This window comes from Natrix helvetica (assembly GCF_964273705.1).
Source record: "Natrix helvetica genome assembly, chromosome: 1".
NCBI classification, from domain to species: domain Eukaryota; kingdom Metazoa; phylum Chordata; class Lepidosauria; order Squamata; family Natricidae; genus Natrix; species Natrix helvetica.
Genome location: NC_138548.1, coordinates 44,608,553 through 44,630,003, shown reverse-complemented (window position 1 = coordinate 44,630,003; position 21,451 = coordinate 44,608,553). Strand labels below are relative to the sequence as shown.

The window sequence follows — 21,451 nt, the reverse complement described above, 5'->3', positions numbered from 1 at the left end:
TTTTGGCTACTGTTTAAAAACATTATTTAGTTCTTTTGTATTAATAAGTTATTTACGGTTTGCTTCTGAGTGTTTTGTGTGAATTCCGAGGGCATGTTGAATTCTGTTTGTGTATTAGTTCAAAAAAAAATGCTGGTTTGTGTTTAAATGTGAACAAAATTAATTTCATCCTCTCTGCAGGTGTCTGGCTCCTTCTATCCACTGAATGAAAAAGAAAAACTTGTTTTTACTTGCAGAAAATTCCAACCTGCTTGTGTCTCTGGCTCACAACCTGAGACACAGATTTTTTTTCTAATTTCATTCTCCAGCCTGAAGGGACCTGGCAGACAGTAATGGCCAATACACAGGTTTTTAGAAAACAAACACGGAGATTTCCTTAGGAAACATATTTTGTTTTCAGCTAAACAAAACAAGAGAAAAGGGATTATCCCACTCGGCATGCCATAATGCTCTTGTGATAGTAGTTATCCTGTAAGGACAGTTTATGTTTAACGTAATTTTGGAAGAGCACAAGTCCTTTGATCACTATCTTCACTGTTGTTTCTTCTGTCTCTTCATAATCATTAGTGAGATTATCATTTCGTAAAAAGGAAACAATGCCTCTTTGGAAGATGATACCAATGATCTGTCATCTCTACTGTGGCAAATGTTCAAACTTTCCATTCCTACTTTTCTTCATTGGCAAGAATCCCAGACTTGCTTCCTTAACTTGGAATTAATGTTTCTCCTGCAGTAACTAATTTCATTAACAGAAAGCCTTTTTAGCTTGCCAAAACAGTCCATGCTTGTCACAAGAAAGCCAGTTTTTAGATACAAACATTTGTCTGTGCTTTAACCAGCTGTTGACAATCCTTTTTCCAGATCTGAAAAAAGATTATGCAGATAATTTCCTTACTACACTTAGCATGGAAGCAAAAATGTTTTAGTAAAGCTAGAAGCGGGAGGGGAGAATATGTCTATCCAGAAAAATATGCATGGGGAAAAAATCAGCAAATAACACATGGGGAAAAAGTCCTCTTATCATTAGTGTTGCTACTTGCATAATATTTGGCTAACACCTCTAATAATATTAACATATATACGTAAGTACAAGACAACATGCAATAAGGTAATGACTTATACAGTATGAGCCAGTGATTCCATTATTTTGCTCCATTTTCAAAGAATCCTCCCATGTCCAGACTTCCAAAAAGCAGGAGGGAAAATAGGATACAGAGTTAACTAGAATGATTTTTCCTTCCCTTTTCCTTTCCTCTCTCTTCATTGTCCCTTGTATCATCCATAACAAGAAAGCAGTTCAAAAAGCAGATATAATAAGTATTTCTTACATTTCTCAGAAGATTATTCAAGATGACTCAGTATTATCAATATTAACCAGTTTTCTAGTTTTCTGACCACTTTTCTAGTTGGGCAGAGTTTCATTTTGGAAACTGGCAGTTGTACAACTATAGCTTTTCCTAATCAAAAGTTACTGGTAAGGAAAAGCTACAAAGCCAACCCATGATTAAGATCTCAAAACTGAAATAAATCAACTTTCTATATCAAGCCATGGATGGGACCCACCACCATTTCAGGAAAAAGTCGTAACGCTACAATACAGCTTCCGATGCAGGTAGAACTGGGAAAAAATAGTTTGAAATTCTGCTGAGTTACTGTCAGTCAGTAGAAGATAGAGAACTAGATGACCAAAGAACTGATTCCATAAAAGGCATTTTTGTATGTTCATAGATCATCCTGAATCACCAATGTCATTGTCTGCCAAGAAAAGTCAGAAAGCACATCCTAGGAATGTGCATTCAGTCTTAAGGGTTGTTTTTAAAGAGCTGCAAAGTAATGGTAAAGAAACAGATTCAATTTTTAGGAGGAGGGGAAAAGGCATTCATTTGAACAGCCAGATGAGAGGGTATTTTGAAAGCAGATGCAGGTTTCCTTATATTATTACATCTGCCCAAATTCCCTTCCTGACAGAATTACTATGTAGTGATTACACTGAAAAATACCCCATTGTTTTCCAATCAAACATATACTTTGGTGCCTACATTCTACCTATTACATGGGTGTTATTTCATAATGTTCCATCTGGAAACTGAGATCCAGTTTAAAATGAGCAACTTATCACCAGGGCTAGGAGATGTTTGACAGGTCTCTACAAATCTCTCTTTCCTGTGATGTGTGTGTGGGGGAATCCAATCTGGATGGCAACCAACTACATTTGAGCCAGAGTTCTAAAACGGTATGCCGATATTGGGACTGAAGAATCCAGGTTTAAATCCCAAGTGAACTTGAGCCAGTTATTGTCTTTCAGCCTGTCTCAACAGTATTATTATGAGACTAACTATTGTAAGAAGTAAGGGAAACATTAAAAGGCACCTAGAACTTTGAGAAGGAAAAAAAAGGCAAATCTCATTTCAAATATGCCTTAAGACCAGTGGAAGTCAAGAGATGTAATTTGCCTTCTTTCAGATTTTTATTTCCTAATTTTGAAATAATATATTGTCTATATCAGTCCTTTCATTAAAATGTATTTTTGGAACTACCTGATCCCCTGCTGTCATTTATTCTGAATTGTGCCACTTCCTTCAGCAAAATACCTTTGATGTTCTCGTATGGCATGGATCACACTGTCAGAGAGAGGCTGCAAGTCTTGTGAAAATTTGAACAATTCCTTCAGTTGAATCTTCAGTTTCTCAGCCTTTGGTTCTTCTGCTGTAAGGTTTGCCTTCGTTGCCTTAAAAACAAAATTATTGTCAAGAAATATTGACGTACATTGTGTTTGTTTTTTAAAATCTACAATTAAATTCAAACTCCAAACATATAAATAAAAGCATAATCACAATATAGCATAAATATATGTCTCACAATAAAAGCAAACTTACCGTGGCAACTTCTCCCATCCTAATGCTTCATAAAAACTATAGATTAAAAACATCCCGAAACCTCAATTGAAGAAAACTCATCAGCTTGTGATGAAAGTTTAAGAGGAAACAAACAATGGCATCTTTCATTATTTCATAAAGTAAAGATAAGGGTAAAGGTTTCTCATACATGCATGCTAGTCATTCCAGACTCTAGGGGGCGGTGCTCATCTCCGTTTCTAAGCTGAAGAGCCAGCACTGTCCAAAGACGTCTCCGTGGTCATGTGGCCAGCATGACTAAATGCTGAAGATACACAGAATGCTGTTACCTTCCCACCAAAGGTGGTTCCTATTTTTTGTACTTGCATTTTTACATGCTTTCGAACTACTAGATTGGCAGAAGCTGGGACAAGTAACGGTAGCTCACTCCATTACGTAATGCTAGGGATTCAAACCACCAAACTGCTGACCTTCTGATTGACAAGCTCAGTGTCTTAGCCACTGAGCCACCGGGTCCCTTCATTTTATAAATTAGCTTCAGGTAAAAGTGACTTATTTCCACCAACATTTATACAAAATTTGCGAAACAAGAAAAAAGACCTAGGATTGCCTCATGTTAATATCAGTTTCTTAGTAGGAATAGAACGAAGGATGCCTGTTCCAATGAAATGGAACATCCTGGATAAGGGCACAATTCATTGGGACCCATTAAAATGTTGCCCTGAAGATGTCTCAACCATTTATTTTAATGTAAGTGCATCTGCATAGACGAGCAAGCTTTAATTTCACTGTTATTTCATTTTGTGACTTTGTTCCTAGTTCAGCGATGGCGAACCTTTTTGGGCTCGCGTGCCATAAGTGGGGGGAGCAGAGGGAGGTAGTGTGCAGGTGTGCCGCACCCATAATGCCATGCACCCTCCCCAGTGCGCACATGCACTTTTTTTGCACGTTTTTTTGCCCACCCAAGGGGAGCCTGGGGAGGGCGAAAACAGCCTCCCCCGCCCCCCGGAAGCCCTCTGGAGGCTTGAGGGACCTTCAGGATGCTTCCCTGAAGCCTCCAGAGCAGTCAAAATGAACTTTCCGGTTTGCTCGGAGGGTCGTTTTGAGCGCTCCGAAGGCTTGAGCGCTCAAAACGACCCTCTGAGCAAACCGGAAAGGACGCTTCCCTGAAGCCTCCGGAGCAGTCAAAACGACACTCAGAGCAAACCGGAAGTCCATTCCCAAACTTCCGGTTTGCCCGTAGGGCCGGTTTATTGCACTCTGGAGACTTCAGGGAAGTTCATGAAGCCTCCGGAGGGCCTTCAGGGGGCGGGGGAGGCTCTTTTCGCCCTCCCTAGGCTCCTATAAAGGCTCTGGAGCCTGGGGAGGGCGAAAAATGGCTTTAAAAAAGGGTGAACTCAGCTGGCCAACTGGCCTCGTGTGCCCTGACAAATGGCTCCGTGTGCTACCTGTGGCACACGTGCCATAGGTTCGCCATCACCGTCCTAGTTGGTTACTATTTAATAAATACTCACCATGTATTCTCTCCATAGAGAAATTAAATCCTCATCACTTCTCACAATATCATCCTTTTCAAAGTGGTTTCCTAGTCTTTGCAGCCTTTTACGGAATTCTTGAACATCAGTTTCGAGCACCCTGGCCTGGGTGTGGTAGGTGTTTTCAGACTGAAGGCTCTTCAGCAGTTTCTCCTCTTCCTCCACACTCACTAGCTTTATATTCTCCAGGAGTTTTTTCAGCTCCTCAAGCTCAGCCTTCATCTTTTCTGCCCCCAGGGGAGAGGTGTTTTGCATCACATCTATAGACTGCGCTTCTAAATGTTTCCATTTCTTTTCTCCACTCCTTACATCTTTTGTAATATCCTGCAGGAGAAAAGAGTTGTGAAGTAAGTGATTTCCAATCTGACATATAGAAAATATGAGTACTGAGACAGCATAAATCCACTATGCCAGGGGTGTCCAAACTTGGCAACTTTAAGACTTGTGGACTTCAACTCCCAGAATTCCCCAGCCAGAGCTGGCTGGGGAATTCTGGGAGTTGAAGTCCACAAGTCTTAAAGTTGCCAAGTTTGGACACCCCTGCACTATGCATTGTTGTCTATGGACACAAGAAAAGCCCAGCGTGCCTTGTGCCTGGTTACCCATATTCTTTTGAATGGCCATCATGCTGGGAATGTCATAACCATGAATCCACCAGACCCAGGCTGGATCAGGCAACAGTGGTTCTTGGATTTATGTCACATCTCTGTTGGGGAACAATGTGTGCCCTTACCAGCGTGCCTGACCACTTCTGATATTATTATACATTGTATGACACTATTATCTTCCGAAATGGAGCACTTCTAAATGCTTGGTGCATTCATCAAAAGAAGATATATAACTTAAAATAAAAATATCTAGAGGTCACATAAAATCCCTGACTACTAGCAATTCATAAGAATTTTATATCTTATGGTAACAGAGTTTTAGCCTCTGAAGGCAGGGCAAAACTTCCAAATTCTAATAAACTGGATCTCATGGCTGTAGCAAATCCAGACAATTTAAAAACACAACTGAAAAATCAATTCAAATTTGATTTTATATTTCATGTTACAGATTTATTATTCTTTAATATGGGCATAGAGATACTTTTAGATGCATTGCCAGTAATAATCAACGTGGATATTACCATTCTTTGGATTTTGCTGGAGCAGAAAGAAGTTCCAGGAGCTTTAAACCTCTGCTCAGTAAACTCTAAAACAGTGTGCAAAACACAGCACAATTCTTTAAAAATAAAAGTAACTCTGGAGGAATCTACATTTCGAAATCTTTTTCAACAAATGATTTTTCATTCAATGGGCTGGGGGAACTGGTGTTTTTTGACCAATGCCCTGTTAATACAAGTAGTGCAGGGAGCAGGATTGGGTAAGTCAAAGATCCCTGCTTGTGGGGAAATGATGGGCATGTTTCAAGGAAATTAAACAAGTCAAGATGTTGGTTACAATTGCATAAATGAAGTCATCTTGATTTTTTTAAAAGGTTCCTTCACAAAGGCTCCTGGCAGCTTAAAAAACAGAATTTCAACATCTTAGCAAAACAACACCTTCACATAAATAACTTCAGCAATCAAATACCTGTAATGCTTTGATTCTATTTTCTGCTGGCAGTTTTGATTCTTGATTGAGACAGCAGTTTAATCTTTCTGTTAGCTCAGTCAGCCATAGCCGAAACTGGTCAACATTGGTCTTATACAGCTTGTGCTCTGTTGTTATCTTTTCAAGTAACATCACTCTTCTCTGAAACAAGAGAAATATCCCAAAGGGAAAGACTGTTGTTGTTTTAAAAACAAACTCAGTGTTAGGCTTGGAAGCCATCGGGGGATAGGGCCTCAAGCCTCCCACATATTCAAACATAGTTACTATGGGAAACTGGGAGCGGGGATGGTATGGAGCTTGGGAGATGTGTAGCCATAATAACATTCCTTCTCAGAAAGTCAAGTTCGCCTTATCCCTGCACCTGGATGGATGTGGATGGGAGGTCGCCTTATCCCTGCACCTGGATGGATGTGGATGGGAGGAATCTTCATCCACAGCAGTAACTGATTGGACCATTTGATGGGTTTGTGGTTGTTGGGGTAGGGTCTTGAACTTTCAACTTGGTGGGGAAAACCTGGAAGCTTTCAGATTTGGGTTTTCCCAGATGTGCCAACATGGCTCTTTTAATAAATTGGTGTTTTGAGGAACGTCTTGCCTCGAGCTATTATTTCATAGAGGATGCTATTTGGAACCCTGACAACTTCTCATTAATGACAGCATTTCAAGTACTGTATTGAAGATAAAAATACTTGCAGGAAATAACAGAAAACATTTAAGAAAAAACATTGAAACAGTTCAATATGCATTATCTCTGCAGGTTTTTCAATGTAATGTTCCACTAGGGGGCCCTTGTGAGTTATTCAAATGTTTTAATCCCCCCCCCCCCCTTATGTGGGACAATATAAAGGGGACTATACAGGCAGTTCCCTCAGAGCAAATATGCAAACCAGTATTAGTGTAGCTCCAGGGTTAGCTAACACTCCTCATCAATTGGATAATTTTCTGCTAAAGGCAAGAGAGAAGGTTTCTGGATGAGACCAAAGACCCACCTATCAAATATTCAGCAGCCAGTTTTCTACAGTGGCAACTTACTAACAAGCCAGTAAGGCAATAACTCTCCTCCAGTGTTATCCATCTATACTTCCTTGGAATATAGAAGTTCCATTCAGACCTCAATATTAGCAAGACTACAAGCAAAGGTAGATTTAATTTTGTCTGAGTTACTCTCTTCTCTTTATAATAGCATTGCAGCCGGAAGACAACTGCAGATAGGGGTGTTCTTGGGGAGGTAAAAAAAAGTCCAGGTGTTAGCCCCAACTGCATGAGTGAAGCAAGCATTTTGACTTTTTTTTGACACCCTCTTGTGAATGCCCTAATTGCTTGTGACTGCAATTGGAATAAAAGAGGAATAAAATTTGTTCTGCCATGTGTTAGATAAAAATGCTCTTTCCAAAATCTGCCATTAGGTTCTGTGGAGGGAGCCTTCCACCGGTAGGAATGGCTTTCCCCTTCTGACCTCAAACCATTTGGGTGGGGGGGGGGGTGGACACATTTTCATTGCAACTGACAGGAGAGAAAAAAATAGTTGAGAACTTCTCCATCTCACAACAAGGGTCCTAATCCCAGAGAAGGGATTTCAGAGTCCTCTGGAGTTTGGGATGGCTCATAAATTCCAAAACAAACAAACAGAAATGGCTGTTTAAAATTTTGTACTGCTAACATGAGAAGGGAGCAATGCAGGACGCCTGCAAGTGACAGACTATTAGCAGAGTTGAAAAGCAAAAAGGAAAAAGAATTATTTGCCAAAGGAAGAAGGGTATATGATTACTTACAATACTATCAAGGTTTTCTTTATGACTAAAACATATTTTAGAGCCGTGATGGCAAATCTATGGCAAGTGTGCCACAGGTGGCATGCGGAGCCATTTTTGAGGGCATGGGAGGCATTGCCCTCTCAGCTCCAGCACGCATGCGTGCTGGCCAGCTGATTTTGCCCTTCATTTTTTGTACTCCATAGGCTTCCCTGAAGGCTCCGGAGGGGGAAAATAGGCAATTTCCAGCTTCTGAGGGGGGCAGGGGAGCCATATTTGTCCTCCCCCGGCTTCTGGAAAGCCTCTGGAACCTGGGGAGCATGAAAAACGGGATTACACCTGCATGTGCTGGGAGCGGATCCCATACATGTGTGGGGGATTGCACGCATGCATGCGGGGGGAGCAAACGTAGAATTACTGTATTTTTCAAGTACAGGACACACCAGAGTATAAGACATACCCAGGTTTTGAAGAGGCAAATTTTAAAAAAATGTAGGTAGGTAGATAGAGGGATAGAGAGGGAGAGAAAGAGAGAGAAATACTGTAGGTAGATAGGGAGAGAGTGTGTGTGTAGATAGGTAGGTAGGTAGAGGGATATAGATAGATAGATAGATAGATGATAGATAGATAGATAGATAGATAGATAGATAGATAGATAGATAGATAGATAGATAGATAGATAGATAGATAGATAGATAGATAGATAGGGGGAGGGAGGGAGGGAGGGAGGGAGGGAGGGAGGGAGGGAGAGAGAGAGAGAGAGAGAGAGAGAGAGAAATACAGTAGATAGGGAGGAAGAGAGTAGGTAGATTGGTAGGTAGAGGGATAGAGAGAAAAAATAGAGAGAAATACAGTAGATAGGTAGGGGGAGAGAATAGGTAGGTAGGTATATATAGGTAGGTAGAGGGGGGAGAGAGAGAAATATAATAAGTAGGTAGGGAGAGAGAGAGAGTAGGTAGGTAGGTAGGTAGATAGGTAGATGTTTCCAGGTGTATTTATCCATATGCTGGAGAAGGAAATAGCTGACAACCTGTAGCACCTCAGTCTTTGTTTCTGCTGGGACAGGACTTGATCAATGTAATTCTCATCAACCACTCTAACTAAACAGCTTTCTGAAAGGGGGGAAAAAGTTTTTGCATTCTGCAAATCTCCCCAATCTCCTTTTTAAAAAAGGAATGAATAGCCTTTGGGGGGCTTGCAGAGTGCTCCTCGGGGGGGAGGGGGGATGAGCAAAAAAACGGCCCATTGTTCACAAAAACGGGCCATTTGTTTGTCAAAAATGGCATGCATAGCCTTATGGAGGCTTATAGAGTGCTGCTGGGTGCTGGGGGGGGCATAATACGGCCCATTTTTTGCTTATTTCTGCCCTCCCCAGCCCAGAGGAGCTGTCTGAAAGCCTCCATAAGGCTATGCACGGCCATTTGGGTGAAGGGGGTGGGGCTTCAGGGGGCAAAAAATTGCTGTATTCGGTGTATAAGATGTACCCAGATTTTCAGCTTCTTTTTAGAGGAAAAAAGGTGTATCTTATACTCTGAAAAATACAGTATGTGTGTGGGCACACACACACGATCCCCCTCCCCGGTGCTCCCCCTGCTTTTGGCACACAATGGCAAAAAGATTAGCCATCACTGTTTTAGGGTATCCCTAAATTTTAATTCGGTGCAAATCTGTTTCATTTCTGAGGGATGAGGCTCCAGTGAAATGGTAGAGACAGGAAGGTCTGCTTGGTTAAAAAAAAAAAAGTATGAATTTTAACAGTTCAAAAAACTGCTTGTGATTTTTATTTGTTTCAAAAAATTTCCTCCTGACACCTCCCCCCCCTTTCTTTCTGGTGTATCTCTTTGTTTATAAGGATAATTTACTTACCTTTCTAAAATCAGAATAAAAATAAAATGCAAAAATAAAATGTTAGCAAGGTTAATTTAAAGCTAGGAAACTACATTTTATAGCCAATTATCATGGTTGAAAACAGAGTGTTTTGGAAATACAATGAATCATTAGTCAGAAGAATAGGGTCTGTGAAATTTTTCACAGGAACCATCTCAAAGAGTGCTCTACAGAAAAAGGTTATTATGAACCACAAATTTGAATTAATGTATCACGAAGAATGATTTGTGCATCAGGAACACCACTTTCTTTGGAACACAATATACAATAAAAGCCTTGGAAAACCAAAGGGTGAAGTTCTGAAACTGTTCTTCAAGTGTAACCAATGCAACAATTAGGCAAAAAGTAAATTTGTTAGCAAATGAATATTTTCTTTTCAGTCACGGTTGCCTCTTCTTAACTGCATACATTTAAAAACATGCAGATTGCAATGGTCCTTCTTATTTGCTTTCGTATTTGGGCCAGAGTTGTAGCGGTAACTTTATTATGTCCATTATATAAAATATGAAAGTCATTTCATATAAATGTCTCTATGACGCAAGGATTTAGGGGATTATGTGATTGGGAGGAAGGTTTAACATTAAACCCAAGACAGATGTGGTATCCCAATTTGATTTGGAAGCTTTAGAAGTTATTTGGAAGGATGAGCAAGAGGCTGAGCAGTATATAAATTATTCCTGTGTCTAGATTCACTCTGAAATGTGAAAATAAACAGATGAGAGAAACCAATAATGAGATTCAAAATAGTATGACATCATGTATCCAGATACTGCACAATGTTTAGACTGTTCCTGATTTTCTACTCAACATGTCTATCAATAATCTTACCCATTCATTAAGTGGTCAATAAAAAAAGGGTTTTTTCCACCCTACTAATAAAGTGTTTTTTTTACTGTTCTACTTCCATTCTTCTCAGTTTTGTCAACTATACTATGAAATATTTCTAAAGTAGTAGACAACTTTTGCCCCAAGCCTTTCCTTTGGATCTATAGCAAAAGCTTTCATCTAATTTAGACTGTGTCTAAATATTGAAATATCATTGATATTCCAACTAAAGGTAGAATGAGAGGCCATCTCTAGTAAATATTTATACAGTATTATTGTAATAATAAATGGTCACCCAAGTTTTGAGGCTATGCATAGCTGAAGATATAATGAGAACAGAGGTGGAACAAAGATATGGAAATATTTCAGTAGTACAAATGGCAAAACTGGGAAGAATAGAGGTAGAACAGTGAAAATACTCTTTATTAGTAGGATGGAAGAATGCATGTTACTCTTAGCTGGTATTCCATTGAAGCATTCAAACTGCTCAGCTTAAGAGAGGAAAGGCCATATTTACAAGAGGCCTAAAATACTTCATAAGAACGAGAAAATAACACATAGAAAAGAGATCACATTTGTCCTGATCAAATTTGCCTGCCTCAGCCCTCAACCCACTGATGATTTATGTGGCTCAGTTTAATGTGTAAATATGAAAGAGCCAAGGTGGTGCAGTGGTTAGAGTGCAGTACTGCAGCTGACTGCTAGCTGCAGTTCGGCAGTTCAAATATCACTAAGGTTGACTCAGCCTTCCATCCTTTCGAGGTGGGTAAAATGAGGAGCCAGATTGTTGGGGCAATAAGTTGACTCTGTAAACCACTTAGAGAGGGCTGTAAAAGCACTATGAAGTGGTATATAAGTCTAAGTGCTATTGCTATAATCTTTGAAGTCTAAGAAGTATGTGTAAACTTGGGCACTGTGGTTACTCAACCATCAGGACCAAGGAGAAGCATGATAAATCATATGATCTCTGCCAACATCTGCAACTCCCGATCAAAACAAAAGGGAAGTTGCTGATCTGTCAGCTGGGGGGCAAACTAAATATAGGGGACAGGAGCAGAGGACACCTACTGCAACATCTACTTTGCTCTTCTATTTGGCCTTCACTACAAATTTTTCTCACCTCTGCTTCGTTCTTGATTTCTTCATATTCTTCTTTCATCTTTTCTCTGGCATCTTCATCGACACTTGTATCTCCAATCCGGTTATAGAGAGATATGGCTTCCTCTAGTAGTCGATCCAGCAAAGATGACCGATTCTGAACATCTTTCAGTAGGACCTGAGCATGGCTAAACTGCCACTGCTTCTCCTTTAAGCCAAGCTGCAACTCTATGTCAGGTTCCAAGGTCACCTTCATGTTGTGAAGCCAGTTGTAAAATTCATCTTGGGCCTTCAAGTATTCACTCCAATGCAACCACACCCACTCAATGCGGCTGTTGAAACAGAAAAGACAGCTAGGTACATTAATTCTGCCTTCTCCAACATTAAAGAGAATCATCTCTAGATGGTATGACCAGTAGCAGGTGATACTCCAACATCAAAATATGTCATTTGTTTAAGAGTAGAGCAGAGCAGAGCAGAGCAGAATAGAATAGAATTTTTTATTGGCCAAGTGGACCCACAAGCAATTTGTCTTTGGTGCATAGGTTCTCAGTGTACATAAGGAGAATAAAATACATTCATCAAGAATTAAAAGATACAACATTTAGTGATAGTCAAGGTTACTAATAAGCTATCAAATCGTACTAGTAAACAAATAAAACAATATAAATTGAAAGATACAAGCAGCATAGTTATAGTCATAAATGAGAAGAGATAGGTACTAGGAAGGAAGAGAATAATAATAGTAAAATAGTCTTAGTAAATTATTTGACAGTGTTGTGGCAATTAATTGTTAAGCAGAGTGATGGCATTTGGGAAAAACCTAAAAGGTTGCGGGAAGTGGCCATTTTCTGTCTGGCTTAAGTGGTTTCTGCTCAGAAAACTCTTAAAAGCCATTGGTGGGCGACCTAAAGGGAGGCACTTGGGAATCTTACCTGTGACAATGAGTAATGTATATGGCTGTTTCTTCCCACATGGTTTTAACATCTTTTAGCCTGGATAATATTTCATGCTTTTGCTCTTCACTGATACACTGAAGCAGAGCATCAGCCTTCATTAAGACCAGGTCCATTTTCAACCGACCTTCAGGTTCCAATGCACAAATTTTCTATTAGGAAGAATCATACATGAAAATTAAAATTAAATTAAAACATGAATATATTCTTTAATGAGGTTTTTTTGTGCAGAAACATACTTTAAAAAAAACTAGATCCATATTCTTTTAACACTGGAAAATTATGGACTATAGAATATTGGTTGCTTCATTCAGAGTAAACAGAAGGAAATGCATTGAGTGAGTGAATGGAAAGGAAGAAAACGGATAAAGGAGGCTTTCTCGTAATAGGGTTAATTCAATCTTCCCCTCCTCTGCTTTAAAATAATTCCTGCACAGGGGTATTTTAACTGACATAATTTAATATAAATTGTGTGTGTCTGTATTATATGATTATATGTCTTCATTTCCCAGTAAATAAAGACGGGTTAGGATTATACTATTAGGGGCACATTTTAACTGAATGTCACATCAATTGATTTAATTAAGTTAATGAATTACAAATTAACCTTCTAGCAAGGTGGACATATAAACAGAATTAGACCTCCACGTTTATTGTGCAATTTTGTGCATTTTGCTCTGGAAATACTGGACAGGAGAAAAAGAGCTGCTAGGATAGATGCATGTATGTATGTCAAAGTGTGTGTGTGTGTGTGTGTGTGTGTATTAGATGATACTGCTGAGATTATTTTAAAATAGTGACTTTTTTTCTTTCCTCTCCATCTCCCCGTCCCCCCTTTTTTTGGGGGGGGGGATTGCTTTTGTGATCTTGAAAGCAGATACAATCTTATTTTCAGCATTTCTGTAATACCAGGCCTCTACTCCTAACAATCAAGTATCATTCTAAAGCTATTCAGCAGATTTCCATTGGATTTCAGTGGTTGACAGGTGAACGCTGTGTTTGCCTTTAGATGTTTTTTATCTGCTAAAGATCTTTTTTTCTTTCATGATTATTTTGTTGACACTGGGAATTCCTTTGCAAGGGTTGATTGACAATGTAGTAAGATTTGGAGATGCATGCTAGATAGTGTCAGTGTTCCCAGTAACACCCCTAACAAAAGAAGACTCAAGAGGCTTGAGATTCCCTCAAAGTTCCACTTTATTAGAGATGTCATATTGGCACATCTGGGAAAACCTGAATCTGAAAGTTTCCAGGTTTTCCCCACCCAAAAGAAAGTTCAAGTTGTTGCCCAGCACCCACATGTCCATCACCTGGTCCAATCAGGCACCATCCAAAACTGGAGATGCCTCCCAGTCATCTCATCTCAGCTGCAGGGCAAGCTGGCCTTGACTTTCTGAGAAAGGATGTTATTTTGACGTTATATCACCCACACTCTGTATAATCCTCCTCCCATTTTCCCACAGTAGAAAATGTGGCACACCTGAAGTCCCAAAAAGTTGGCTTCCAGGTCTGACAGATAGTGTTTCTGTAAACTAATTTTAGTAGGGTTTTCTTTTTCTTATTTCCTGCCTTAGGTTTTTGACTTTTACTTTCTTATTCTTTCCCCATACCCTTTCCTGCACTTTTCTGTTGCTAATTGCAAGGTACAATGGATATTCATGCATGAGGTTTCCCCGAGTTTATGCCCACTTTCCTCTTGTGTATGGATGAATGCTACATTAGTCCCAGGATAATCCACCACTTGGAGAATGAATTGTATAGTATATAGCAGACATTTGCCAAAATTCTATTTATCTCCAATATGTCTTATTCTTATTTATATATTATGGGCTATTTGAAAGGGGGATTATATAACCAAAGAGACATTATACTCAACTACTTGGGTGCAAAAAAATGAAGAACAGTGGATTAAATTAAGGTCCCATTAATAAAAATAATATCTCACCCAGCCTTTAGGCACAACAGTTTTACCCACTATTCTGCCATGGCTCTGGAGTGTAGCGCACCGGAGACATCCAGAGGGGTAATTCAAAAGGATGGTGGCCACAACCGTGTGATCAAAACATGTCCATTTTTAAACATATCACACGCACAACACAGGACTTGACTGCATAGTCATGCCTGCCATCTTGTTTCCTACACAACGTCCTGGGAGCACAGCTCCTTTAGCTGAAAGGTGAGGCGGAACATGTGGCTCTTCACCTATTAATGGATCATAATTCCTAGTAGTTCAAATAGGTATGATTACAGATGACAAACACTAGGAAAGTGTAGTTAGCAACATTTGGGAGAAATACTACTGACTTACCGAGTGGCCATTAATAAATACAATACATTTTAAAACTTTTCTTCTTTCAATTATATCTCTGAAAAGAGTGCTGAATATAGTTCTACTCTCATAAATCCTCATCTAGATGACCAGAGGGAATGATTTTAGGAAAGGCTATTATTTGAGGGATTTAAAATATCCTGACTCCACAACTCCACATAATAAGCATCATTTATGATTGCGTAAAGTATATCAAAGTATAATTGATGGCTCTGTAGATATACCATGTTTCTCCATTCTGATTCACAAATCCTGATGCATGTGGAAAAAATTTCACACTCATTAATGCCTACAGTGCAGTACAACTTGTGAGCTTAATTTTTGTCCAAAATTGCAGTGAAGGAAGCAGCTTTGGAAATAGTTGTTATGTCAAGGCATCATGTCATAAATGCACAATTATGTAATGACGCCGTGTGATTTGGTGGCCTAGAGGTGGAGTTCTCACCTCACAATCAGGAGACTATGAGTTTGATCCTAGGTAGAGGCAGATATTTCTCTCTCTGGGCACAATGAGAATATATCTGCTGAACAAAGCACTGCATTGGCGACAGGAAGGGCATCCAGTCAGGAGGACCCGGCAGCCGATCTCTGGACTTTGGAAGCCGGACAGCCGTGCTGGGAGGGTGGCAGCGGTGGCAGTAGTGCCCTGGCCCTGCAGGGAGAGCTGGGCCAGGGCATGGTGAAGCTGGGAGGCAAGCGAGCTGGGGGTGGAATAGGCACTTATGCAACCCCCCTCTCCAGCTGGACACAGCGTCACTCAACAACCTAGCGGAAGGCACCAAGCAACGCGAGCGCCTTTGCCCTCCCCCGGGCTCCCACGGCTTGGCGCCTTCGGGATACCGTCAGGTTGATGAGTGGTACTCTGCCTGGTTGGAGGGGGGGTTGTCCAAGGGGCTTATTTTCAGGGGTGGGCTTATATTTTTGCCCACCTGAAAAATATGGCATGGCCTTATTTTCAGGACATGTCATATTTTCAGGGAAACACGGTACATAAGCAATAACATTTGCACAATGTTGTAAGTATAGGCATGACATTATTTGCCCCTCTCTTGTATCTCCCCTATCAATATTCATGATAATGTTATTAGTCAAGACGTTTCCTCACTACCTCTAAGACTAAAGTCAAGGAGGACAATTATGGGGAGAGACTAGTTTGAAATATTTTATTTATTCATCATATTTATATACCTGCTCATCTCACAAGCAACTCTATAAAAAATCCAGCTTAGATTTAAAAAAATTTAAAAAAAGATTTGTTTTTAATAGGAAACAGCAAAAAACAGGTAACATTAACCAGAATAATTTAATTATAGCAATAGATAAAAATTAGCATCACATGTTTAATCATTTTAAGTTAATCACAGAAAAGTATAGAGCCTGATCCTCATGACCTTATAGTACTGGGCTGTACTAGAAGTTCTCACAGCAGGGGCTTTGTGAATGCTATAATGGCAATTTATCTGACTAAAAGATTCATGCCTGTCAATGAATTATGATAGCTAAATGGAATTTCCAGAGACGTAAATAGCATAAGATCGTCCTTGTCTTACAAACGTTCATTTAGTGACCGTTCAAAGTCACAATGGCACGGAAAAAAATGACTTATGATTATGTTTCACACCTACGACCATTGTAGCATCTCCATGGTCACGTGATCAAAATCAGGATGCTTGGCAACTGACTCATATTTGTGACGGTTGCAGTGTCCCGGGATCATGTGATCACTTTTTGCGATCTGACAAGCAAATTCAATGGGGAAGCCAGATTCCCTTCACAAGTATGGCAAGAAAGGTTGTAAAACGGGCAACATTCATTTATCAAATGTCTCGCTTAACAACAAAAAGTTGGGGCTCAGTTGTGGTCGTAAGTCAAGGACTACCTGTACTTTTGAATAGAAGAAACTAAAGAAAAAAATTGCATGGGAAGGACATTGGTTTCTTTTCACACGTGTATCACACTATACCTCTTAGTGTCATTGTTTTGGTATCTCCATTGTGCATCTGAGCCAGGAGGGCAACTGAAGCAAGATATCAGAATATGCCTTTATATAATAATCACAGCTATAAAAATATTGTTTCTGAGAACATGGACCTTTTACCTCTGTGTCCCTGAGTCTGGCCTCCAAGGCAGAGCGAGGCCCTTTAGTATTGTCATTGATCCTCAGCCTCTCCTGGATGGTCTTCATCCAATCTTCTGCTTTCTCCACACTGCTGTCAAATTCATTCTGTGACTGCTGGATCATTGCATTAGAAGAGGCTGGGCAGAGAGAGATGAACATAAAAGCATTTGAAACAGGAGTAGAGATAGGGTGAAATGTTTTGTAATTCAGAGCAAGTTTGGTATGTCAGGTGGAGATATCAAAGCCAGGGACACTCTCACTTACATTACTCAAAGTGTGAATAATGTAAGTATAATAGCATTGATCAATAAACAAGTCCCACTAAACTCCGTTAAATTGACACAGATTTCAAACTTTAGATCTGATTTTCAAAATGGGGTCATGACAGTGGTGGGTTCTGGATTCCGTTCCAACCGGTACGGTTGGAACGGCCCCTGCGTCACCCACATGCACGTGCGCAGTGCGCGTGCATATGTGCGCAGCACATGCATGCGTTGTAGCTGGAAATAACACTTCCACAAGCCTCCGCGATGCTCCAGCTGCTCAGCAGAGCATTGCACAGGCGCTATACGTGCTATGCGCATGCGTGGAAGCACCGACAGCTTTAAAATATGGTAAGGAGCACGGGCGGGCAGGCCCTCCGGAGCACCGTACCGGAATGGTATCCGATGCTCTGGGCTGGCTCCGGTACACCCGTACAGGGGCGTACCGGCTGCAGCCCACCACTGGGTCATGATCAAATGCATGACCAAATATGTCTTCTAAATATCAACCAACCAATCATTACAACAAATCAACTATGAGCTTGTTTGTAAGTTCTAGTAGGGGAGTGCAGCTATCTTATCAGGGGTGAACCCGTAGCTAATGGCTGGTTTGGAGAACCTCTAAATCCCACTCCTGGCTGGCCCCGCCCCCTGCCTCTTCCCTCCCAGGAGTCTCCACGCGGCCCATTTTGGATGCGAGGTAAGTGCAGCGTCAGCGCGGAGGCTCATAGAGGGGGGAAATGGGCTTCCCAGAAGTTTTGGAGGTTGGAAAATGGGCCAGTTTCCTGCCTCTGGAGGGTCTCTGGAGCCTGGGGAACAGAGTTTTTGCCCTCCCAGAGACTGGAGGAAAGCCTCCGGAGCCTGGGGAAGGCAAAAATGCCCCACTTCCTGCTGTGGTGCAGGAGGCTGACTAGGCCATGCCCATCATGGCCACACCCACCCAGCAACTGGGCAGAGAACCCGTTGCTGAAATTTTTGAAGCCCACCCCTGTATCTTATACCTTGACCCAAGATCAGTGCACCCCTTCTAGCTGATACAGTCATCCTCTTCCACCAAGAACGCACCTTTGGGAAGGACACACAAGGAATGGTAAGGGAGGGAGAAGACACCCATGTAGCCAGCCAGATCAACTGAGTCAACCCTGGTGATCAATGGGGTGACAGATGTCATAGCCAAATTGCCTTCACATCCAAATCAGCAGTGAAATTAGCATGTCAGAAAGCAAGCTTTCCTCACCCTGCTAATATATAATTTCTATATATTGTAGGTACTATCATTAGCACTACAACCACCACTTTCGCTCACCATATTAAAAAGAATCTAATTATATTAGCTCATGCCTACAATTTGAAGAACTGAACCTGTGTTTCAAACTTCCTTTCACAGACTGAAAGCATATACTCTTTGTCAGTAACTTATAGGACTAGTTCTTTTTTAAAAAATGATTTACTATTAAATACATTTCTTAGTGCTTAATAAACATCATGTTGTCTGGGTATTTAATTTGCTTAACAATACAGATTACATTCTTAATCTCCACCCCTTTTTTCCAACCATTGGTAGAATAGATGCCATGTTTGATAATATTCTACGTCCTCTTTCTGTTTAATTTTCAATGTCAATCTATCCATTTCTGCACAATCTTAATATTTTCTTGACTATTTCTTCCTCTCACGGTATATCTTCATTTTTCCAGTATTGTGCAAAAATAATCCTGCTGCTGCTAAGACATGTAATATTAAATATATATTTTTCTTATCAAGTTTTTCTGATATCATGCCTAATAAAAACAATTCAAGTTTGAAATCTACGTTTCCTTATACCCATGAGGGTGAACCTATGGCACGCGTGCCACAGGTGGCACGTAGAGCCCTCTCTGTCAGCACGTGAGCCGCTGCCCCAGCTCAGCTCCACCGTGCATGTGCGGGCACCTCCTGCCAGCCGGCTGATTTTTGGGTCTCTGCTGTGCATGTGCAGGGTGCATGCAGGAGACGTGTGTGCATGTGTGTGGGCTGCACATGGTGGGGTACACGTGTATGTGTGTGGGGAAGGGCACATGCAGGGGGGGTCATGTCTGAATGCACAGAGAGGGGTGCAGGGGGGCACGCACATGCGCGGGTGGGGCAGGGCATCAGGGAAGGGGTCACACACACATTGCTTTATGGGTGTGTGTGTGTGTGCACAGACACACTTTCAGTACGCGGTGACAAAAAGCTTAGCCATCACTGCCCTACACCTACGTGACTAATTTTAAAATGGGTCCACCATATGAATGGATTTACCTGAATGGCATGCATGTTTATGTGATACTAATACACTTTTACAAAAACTAGGGAGGATCCTTTCTGAGTTGTTTGTCATGTCCACATTCCTTTTGCAGGCTAAGCTGCCTCTTATCTGACTGTTCCCCTGCCTGCTGTCTCTCAAGGTCATTCCCACATACCATTACGGTATCTAATTAAACTTCCTTGGTTCTATTGGTTCTTGTTCAAGAGATGCAGTTCTTCCCTAGTTCCTGTCAGGCCCGGAAGCCATCTTTTGCATTGGGCTTCAGGCCAGCCACATTTAATGCTGTAGGAAATTGGGAAGGGGGAATTATATAGAGTGGGGTAGATATAATCAAAATAACATTCCTTTCTCAGAGAGTCAAGGACAACTTGCCCTGCACCTGGGTGGTGTGATAGGGAGGCATCTCCAGTTGGGATGGTGCCTGATTGGACCATGTGATGGACATGTGGGTGCTGGGCAGGGACTTGAACTTTCATTTGGGTGAGGTAAACCTAGAAGCTTTCAGATTCGGATTTTCCCAGATTGTGCCAATATGACATCTCTAATAAATGGAACTTTGAAGAACCTCAAGCCTCGGACTCTCCTTTAATTGGGGGTGTTACTTGAAACCCTGACAGTTCCTTGCATGGCGTATCCTCTAAGTTTACCATAACAGATTAAGATTTTGTGCTAGTATAAAGTCCTTCTATCTATGGCAGGTGAGAAATCTGAGATTCTCACCTGCCACTTACATAAAAATCATTGTTACACTATTCTGGGACTCCATAAAAGTGGGTGAAGAGCAAGAGGAAAGAAGAATCAGGATAATTGCGCACATTGTTTTAGGAGATTACAAATGATTTATGCCGAGATAAAATGTGCTTGTGTCATTTCAATCAAGGTTATCATAACTAAGTTACACCTGAAGCTTGAAAGTCATTATTTTGTTTTTATTGCCACTCCTCATTCTTGTTTAACAATCTCACAGCACAAATATCCTCGGGCATGTAATAAATTGGAAGATGAAGCTTCCTTTACAGAAGGCAGAGTTCAGTTAGGGACTGGGTGTGTTTCTTCACAATGATGAAAAAAGTTAATTTAGTCTGCATGAAAGAAGACTCTTCAACACGCCCTCCCCCCCCCCAAAAGCAACATGGATGGAAGCTGTCAGTTCATGTAGACTTTGAAGGGCTTCAAACTTCATTGTGAAAACGTGCTTCAAAGTACAGAAGAGTCTGAATGCATCATCATTTTTCTCAAGACTCTTTTGGCAGGTGCCTTGGAATCCCAGGGAACGATGCAACTGCTTTAAAGAGTTGTAAATTAAGGACATTTTTGGAGTTAAATAAAAAAAATGTAAGCCATTGTAAAACTCTTGGAAGAAAATTTTGTACATATTTAAAGTACTGTGTTCAGCCTCCCCCACCCTCGATTTGCTTCCATCATTGTAAACTGGCTAGAGGTGATGGGCTTCGTCTGGAGAGAGGGAAACGCTGCACCATTGAAAGAAGTAGGGCTTCTTTTATTAAAATGTTTCTAATTGTCTAGGTCGGTGATGGTGAACCTTTTAGACACCGAGGACCCAAACTGCATGCGCGCGCATGCCCAAACTGAAAGGGGTGCAACGCCACATGCACGGTCATGCACAAATGTGTGCATTAGGGGTGGGTTCCGGCAGGCACTATTGCTGGTTTGCTCGTGGGGGCACTGTGCGCGCACTCACAATGCAATAAAAATGTTCTGCACATGCACAGAAGCAAAAAAACCAAGATGGTGGCACCTACAGCGCTGCCCAGAGAACCGGTTTGGGGGTGTGGCAGGCCTGAGTCGCTACTGGTTGCAGTGACTCAGGCCGCCAAACCACTACCGATTTGGCCAAACTGGTCCAAACCGGTAGGAACCCACCACTGGCGTGCATGTGCAGATGTGTACATGCTCAGACATGCATGTGCGCACACCCGAAGACCAG

At 41.1% G+C, this 21,451-nt stretch overlaps 1 protein-coding gene across 3 annotated transcripts in view; it reads right to left on the bottom strand.

The window, feature by feature from the left end:
* The window catches only part of SYNE3 (spectrin repeat containing nuclear envelope family member 3), a 95,192-nt gene that overhangs the window by 57,444 nt on the left and 16,297 nt on the right, over nucleotides 1–21,451 (bottom strand). For all 3 annotated transcript variants that reach the window (XM_081945532.1, XM_081945530.1, XM_081945531.1), the window contains exons 2-7: nucleotides 16,930–17,087; nucleotides 12,482–12,654; nucleotides 11,569–11,878; nucleotides 5,965–6,126; nucleotides 4,370–4,714; nucleotides 2,592–2,728 (exon numbers count right to left, since the gene is read on the bottom strand). In XM_081945532.1, the coding sequence (XP_081801658.1) occupies nucleotides 2,592–2,728; nucleotides 4,370–4,714; nucleotides 5,965–6,126; nucleotides 11,569–11,878; nucleotides 12,482–12,654; nucleotides 16,930–17,073 (1,271 nt within the window). In that variant the 5' untranslated portion in view covers nucleotides 17,074–17,087. The remainder of the gene's footprint in view (nucleotides 1–2,591; nucleotides 2,729–4,369; nucleotides 4,715–5,964; nucleotides 6,127–11,568; nucleotides 11,879–12,481; nucleotides 12,655–16,929; nucleotides 17,088–21,451) is intronic.